We start from the raw sequence: 7,120 nt of genomic DNA, 5'->3' as shown, positions 1-7,120 counted from the left end.
TTTGGGGGGGGGGGGAGGGGGAGCAACCCCTTAACAAAATCTCTAACATTTCACCTACTCACCCACAGATGCTATTTGTCTGGGAGCGGACGCCGAATCTCAAAGCTAGTCCGTGGCTAGCCTGGTTGACGACGGCCTTTGTGCTGTGGCGTTGTCGAAGCCGCATCGCCCGGACGGTCCTCGCGGTTTCACCGCTGAGATTGCTGAGGAGGCGAGCCGCCGACCCGACGATCAATCAGAAGGTACAATCCGCGATGATCCTGAAGCAGCGCAAACGGCACAGTCTCGCACACTTGCACAAGCACAAGACCAGCAGTATACGACGCGCTAAGCGGCCACTCTGCACCGGTGACGGCCCGCACGTACCCAGCGCCGTGTCCGTGATTCAGGCAGGACCTCAGATCCACTACAGGGTCACTAGGAGCGGCAGGGTCTACGGGAAGTACGCGAACAAGGTCGCCATCCGGAATGGAAACGGCATTCAAGAAAGCCATTGACGCCGCATTAGGAATATCGAGCTCTCAAGCGCCGTCCTCGTCTCCTGTATGTGTGTGCTTGCTTGTGTGTGTGTAGGTGTGAGCGTATATATGAAAGCGCCACGTGAACGTCGTGGTCGTCGTCGTCGTGTCGTCCACGTAATTCCGTACCCTCTGAAACAATGTAAATATATATACAATGTATTTATGTCTCCCTTCCTCTTCTCCTGACACGATACTGACTTCTTCCTTTCTTATGTTTCCGTTTTTTTTAAATCTCGCGCGCACTATTCCTTAAGTTCCAGTTCTTTTAAATTCCACCCATCCGAGCCCGAGAAAAACACTCGCGACAGCTTCTTCCGCGTTTCCCTGGGGTCAAATGGTCTCGTGCAAATCTACTGTTTGACTCAATAGGACTCGGGAGGTTTTGTTTTGGCAGTTCGATGCTACACGCGCGTGAATTGCAAACACAAACATTGTACGACGTGCAGTTGTATGTATTTCGTGCAATCGAATAATGTGTGTATATTTAACGAATGGACGGTTTGAAGAATTCAATAAAAGCTCATTACATTCACGGGTTGTCAAATATTTTTACGCGTAAATAATTTCATAAAAGAGCAAAGGTGCAACGGTGCTTTTCTTAGTCGGCGAACCAAGTAACGAGCAGCGTTGCAAGAAAAGTTCAAAAAATTGGCAGTGGACGTGAAAGGTCATTATCGATCTGAACAATTTTTTCTGCCAATTATAATGCAATCTCCGCTCGCGCGAGCGTATTCGAGGTGAGTTTCTCTCCCCGCTCGAGAAGGGTTCGACACAAATATCCGGACGAGAAAGAGCGCGAGTCTGTTCGTTTTCAACGTCCTCGGCACACTTTTGAGCGCAGAATCGCTTGGTAAAGACCTTCCCGAAGAGGTCATCATGGTATTCAGCGTTTTGGACTTCACGCTGCGTTCATCTCTCTCGGCTAGCCACAAATCAATAAGAGGTAGCTGCGTTTAGGAAGTCTCGTGCGTTCATATAGGGTGTCCCCAGCGCGTTCCGCATACGCCGTCCTTCGCTCGCGGATATTTCAACCAAGATTGAGTGTTCCTCAACACACAGAAGTCCGAGCTATATTTCGAGAACACGAGCGATCGAGAGTTTGAGAATCTTCGCGAATTAACGCTTCAGACTTGCTCATATCCATTCTGTCACCTTCCGAAAGTTCTCGCACTTAACGCGAGAATTAAATTCCAGCTGATGTATCAATAAGGGATGAAAAAAGAAAGAGAGGAACAGCCTCCGGCTCGGTTCGCGTCCTCGAATCGGGATTTTTCAACGAAGGGGAGACCTTTCCCGCAATTGGAATGACGGAACGTCTAAAAACGTCTTTCCCTAAGCTGTCGCGCGGACGGTGTATCGCGGAAAAGCGCTCGTTGGCACAGCCCAAGTAACAATGAAATGCTGCAGAACTTTCGTATCAGAGATGTGCCAATTTGACGGCACAATGCCCGCGGTTTCAGAATGAGCGAGCGTATGGAACATGTGCGTCGTCGCGAGAGCAGAATAGTGGGTAACTGTGCTAAATTTAATCATTCAGTACCTCGGCCACGTCACTGACATCAGGATTGCGCTCGTTGCGTTATCCTGAGGATTTCACAGGACGTGCGACGCCCGCATCGCTTAGAAAGTTCTACTTCGATACAACCGATCTCTGCAGCTAGAGAAGCCGAACAAAGAGAGAGAGAGAGAGAGAGAAACAGACGACTGCGAGATTGAAAAGTCCAATCGCGTGATTGTCGCGAGAGGAAAATTTTCATTACAGATTCGGGATTTAATCGAGGTGACTCCTATACGAATAACCGAGTACTACGCAAAAAATAGTTTACGATCGGATTAACAATTCAAATTGATCGCCGTCGGCAGGAGGGAAATTATCGCGGAGACGATCGCATTAATATGCGCGAGTTCCCAGCTTCCCTGTCTCGAACGCTCTAAATTACTGCCGCCCGAATAAAATTCTGATGAACTGTCTAAAGATCTAATTTGAATTTCCGCACGATGTAATTAACACAGCGTGCGTAGTGTCGTGCTGAGAAGGAGACGCGCGTCGATTCCGCGACTTTAATCAAACGCGGCGCGAATAAATTACAGAGGCGACTCCATCGACGCAGTTACGGTCAGCTGACGGAGATGCCAGCTGATTCGGCTGCCGGGGGAAGAAGCAACTAAACGCCAAGATTAACGGCATCTCTCGCCCGTGATGTGGAACGAAGAGACTGAAATTGTATGATCTCGGCGTGTGATTGAAAGAAAGAACGGGGAAAAAAAACGACAACACGAACCCCTCGCGCGATGACGAGACGGAAACGCCGAAGGGGTAGTCTAACCAAACCGAGCGCGACGATCGATAACAAAACATCACGAGTTACTCGGTCTCGAGGTCGACCTCGAGAGCGTCTCGTTCCGACGAACGTTCGCGTTATCAACAGACTCTCGTTATGTTATTCGATCGCGCGCGTTCGACAGTCCCGAAATCCGACAGGTCGGGGTGCTCTCCTTCGCGGCAGTGCGAGCTTGTTACACCGTGCCGACGGCGTTCTTGGCCGCACAGGGTGCTTGGCAGTCGCTCGCGACGGCAGGGTCGCAGCCTCGAATGCGCCGCGAAAATGCCCGGATGGGAAAGGGTGGATCGGGGGCGGCGCGCAAGCGTCGTCGCCGTCGTATCGACGCCTCGACGCCCGGGCCGAGGGAGAGAAACGGACTTCTCGCCGCCAGTAGTGGTAGAAGTCCCGGTCGGGGTCGAGCAAGAGTGCAAGTATGCGCGTGTGTGCATAGCGGTGTGTGCTTCTGCGAGTGCATCTCGAGTGCGTCTCCCTCGCAGCGACGGCGGGAGAAACAGGGACGCTGAGGCACGACGTCGCCGTACGGACAACTGCGACGACGACGACGACGACGACGACGACGACGACGACGACAACGACGACAACGACGTCGACGAGAAGGAGAAGAAGGAGGAGGAGGAGAACGAGAGGTGTGCGAGAACGACGTGGTGGCATAGAGGACGACGCGTTACCAGCGTCTCTCGGCCGTCGCTGCTGACTCGGTCTGATCTCACGCGGAGGCGAAAGTGGCGCGAGAGGCTGCACGAGAGAGGGAAAGAGAAAGAAAGAGAGAGTCGCAAGAGACTGTGAGAGACATCGGCTGAGCTGCTGGTGGACACGCGATCAGGATGCGACCGAGGAGGTATGTACTGGTGTCGGTTGGGCAAAGATGGCAGTGAGTAGCGAACGCGACGTTACGTGATGTTTGGCAGCCCGCGGATGCTGCGTGGACCGCGACGCGATGTAATCATCTCATTCTGCGCAATTTCATTCCCCGCGCGGACCATTTCGTACGCGAGTACTCTGCGTTGCTGCGTTTCTCCGATCGCGATGCGATGGTCCCCGGGTGGCCGTTCACAGGACCGCGAGAGAGCGGGAAGACGGGGTGAAACGGCTGTTCCCTCGCGGCAAGTCGAGTCCTTCGAGTGTCACGGAGGGTAGTCTTGCGCAATCCTGTACGCGGCTGATCGCAGTCGCGAAACGCGTTCCGCGGTAATTTCGCGAAAACACCCAGGCCTCTTCGTTGTTGACACTCCTCGATTGCACCCTCCTGTATTACCCTCGCTGGGTCTCGCGTGTTCCCCGCTCTGAGCCCCTCTTCCGTTCTACCCTCGACTGCGTGTTCCGCAGTATAAATATTTCAGCGCCTTTTTAACTGACAAGTCTAACTGGCCGATGACAAAATTGCACATTCGCGTGTGATATCACGTCAACCCCCGCCAGACCCATATTAGCCACCCCGTGGCTAATGGGCCCTCCGTGTCTGATCGGTATCTCTCTTATCGGTTGCGTCACTTGAGGCTCGATCGATCGATATCTGTTAATCGCGTATCCATGTGTGATACAACAACGTCAATTAATCAACATTGCCCAACGTGGTTGAGTCCGCGCGACGATCATTTTTCCTCAACTATTTATCAAGCCCAGGGTACACAGGCATCGATCGAAAAAGCATTTATTCGCGGATGAACTCGCTTTTTCGTACTTTCTACCTCTTTTGACTCGGAGCAAAATTGCTACAAAGAGTCGCTAATAAGTGCACACACAGGGGCCGCGCTGAAATTTCACGTCGCGAGCCCAACCGAGTCGAGCCACGCGGACGTATCGGCTCGGCAAATTTGCGATGTGCATTGACTCGCGCGTCCGTCTCTCTCTTTTTTTCTCTCTCTCTCTCTCTCTCTCTCTCTCTCTCTCGTGGTTCATCCCTTATCGCGACACATGCGCATGGCTGGGCAAATATTCGGTTAACTAAACAAAAGAGAGCAGCCGTCACTGTGTCGGCTACGGCTTCTGTCGTCGATTCGCCGTTGTTGTTGTGGTCGTTGTCGTGGTCGTCGTCGTCATCGTCGTCATCGTCGTCGTCGTCGTCGTCGTATATCCCGATAGGAGAGAGAGCGCTCTCGCTCCGGCGGTAATTGAAGAGCCCCGCCGGGAAAAGCGTCGTTCCGTGCTTTCTTTTTTGTCGGCCGCAATGAGACCGCGCCGTTGATTGCCGTCGGATATGAGAATGGATAAAAATAGCGGCGGCTCGAACTCGCGAGGCCGCGTCGTCAGATCAACCCTCTCATTCCCGGTGTGGTCGTACGCGCGCGCGAGCGCACATTGGGAACGGAATTAGATTAAAAAATTAAAGCGAAGATCAAGTCGGATGTTTAATCGAGTTAAGCCGACATTCTCGCGAAACCCGGTCTCGGTCTGTCGACGGTAAGGTCGATGGAGTTATCTGTGTCCAGCCACGCGATGTTTACACCTGAGAGTGAAATGTTGTCGTGCGAATTAGCCGGAGAGAATTCGCGCCTCGCACGCGTCACCCTTTCGCTCTATATACGTCTCTGACGCTCTAAGTGTCCCATATCTCATGTACGTATATACTGAGAGAAAAAATATCTAATAATTAGTAAATACTTATTTGATGAGAGTATACTAACAGCGTATTCACTTAAATCTATATTCTTCTACTTAAATAGGATATAAATAATTACAAAACTAAAGTTTTCTTCAAGTTTTAGAAAATATTTTCTTTGTGTGTGTGTGTTTGAAGAATATTTTATATATATATATATATATATATATATATATATATATATATATATATATATATATATATATTTAAATGAATGTGTGTTGTTAATATCCACCAAATAAATATTTACTTAAACACTTTTTCTTAGTGTAGATTAGATCAAACTGAATACGAAATTTCTCTACCATTTCGCAAACAACCATGTCAAATTTTGAGTCGCTAATTAAAGAACATTGGTGCATTATCACACGCGATTATCCGCCAATCTTCTTTAAGTAATGACTCAAAAATCTACGTGGTTATTGCAAAATGATAGATGAATTTCGTGTTCATTTTAATCTGTGATCTACGTGTATACGAGGTACGGGAATTGCATCAAACATCCTGAAATCTACATCATGAAATTATTCGTAATCGTGTCTCCGCGATGTTTTCCTGTTTTTACGACAATTACCCGCGCGCTTGTGTGCATGTACGAGATAATTATCCTGTAAAATAATATCCGCGACACGCCGAAACAGTCCGAGACGTCGTTTGACATTTCCCTCGCAATTTTCTGCTTTAAATTGGCGAATCTTTTATAAGTTCGTCTCGTGCCATGCAAAAACAAATATATGCAACAGTTCGCCTGTGCAGCGGTGTTCTGATATCGTCGAATCTCTTCGTAGATCCCTAATCAAACCAGAATTGATTTCTCCTCAGCGAAGAAGAATACAGAGACGTCTTTTTATTCGCACTATTTCCGCTCTCAGGACTACCTATTTTTGTTGCTGGGCCTGAAATCGAAACTTTACGTCCGCCGACGTAAAGTCCGCGTGAAATTAATCAACGAATAACGCTTCGTCACTTACTTCTGTCAATCTTAGTTTGCGAGGAATCCTCCGATCGCGAACTTTTCATCGCGTTAAGATATTCTCCGATAATCGAGAACTGCTTGATATCTCGACGTTTTATCGAAGGAACGTCAATTACGAGTTAATCGAGAAACAGCGGAAGGGATAACCAACGGTTTCGAGGTATACTTTGCATATATCACCGCTCAGATGGCGAGTCATTAGCGAGTCTATGAAGTGACTTGAGACATTAATAAAGGTCACGACGTAGATTTACGTGTAGTGTCAGCCAACGTACTCACTTTATTCCACGGTCTTAAGCAGCGAGTACTTTGATCGACGTAACCGCCCGAAAGTAAAACAAATTATCTCATACAACGATATTCACGCCATTAGATAATTTATTTTCGCGATTTCTCTTTCTGTTTCTATTCAAGTCGCTTTCCCTTCACGTGAAATGTTTTTTTTCGCGTAACCCGAGACGCATTTTCTTCGATCAATGTTACCGCACCGCAGTAGAAAAAAGAGCTGTTATTACGTGTGCTGGTAATCTTGCCGATCGACATCTATACTGTGCGTTTTCTTTCCCTCTCTCTTTCTCCCTCCCTCTCTCCCTCCCTTTCTCTCTCTCTCTCTCCCCCCCTCTCTCTCTCTCTCTCTCTCTCTCTCTCTCTCTCTCTCTCTCTCTCTCTCTCTCTCTCT

General features: G+C 49.0%; 2 protein-coding genes across 2 annotated transcripts in view; both read left to right on the top strand.

Moving 5' to 3' along the window:
- Positions 1 to 68: 68 nt before the first annotated feature.
- On the top strand, positions 69 to 990 carry LOC116853315. Its single transcript, XM_032834369.1, has one exon. The coding sequence runs from the start codon at positions 69 to 71 to the stop codon at positions 495 to 497; it is 429 nt and encodes a 142-aa protein (XP_032690260.1). The 3' UTR covers positions 498 to 990.
- A 2,232-nt stretch (positions 991 to 3,222) lies between these two features.
- The window catches only part of LOC116853308 (G-protein coupled receptor 52), a 10,560-nt gene continuing 6,662 nt past the window's right edge, over positions 3,223 to 7,120 (top strand). The window contains exon 1 of the mRNA XM_032834340.1: positions 3,223 to 3,704. The gene's annotated coding sequence lies outside the window, so the exon portion shown is untranslated. The remainder of the gene's footprint in view (positions 3,705 to 7,120) is intronic.

Source organism: Odontomachus brunneus, unplaced genomic scaffold, assembly GCF_010583005.1.
Source record: "Odontomachus brunneus isolate Ranch 3 - 2012 unplaced genomic scaffold, Obru_v1 Obru_scaffold_006, whole genome shotgun sequence".
Lineage (NCBI taxonomy): Eukaryota > Metazoa > Arthropoda > Insecta > Hymenoptera > Formicidae > Odontomachus > Odontomachus brunneus.
The sequence above is the reverse complement of the archived record's forward strand: the minus strand, read 5'-3'. Positions and strand labels throughout refer to the sequence as shown.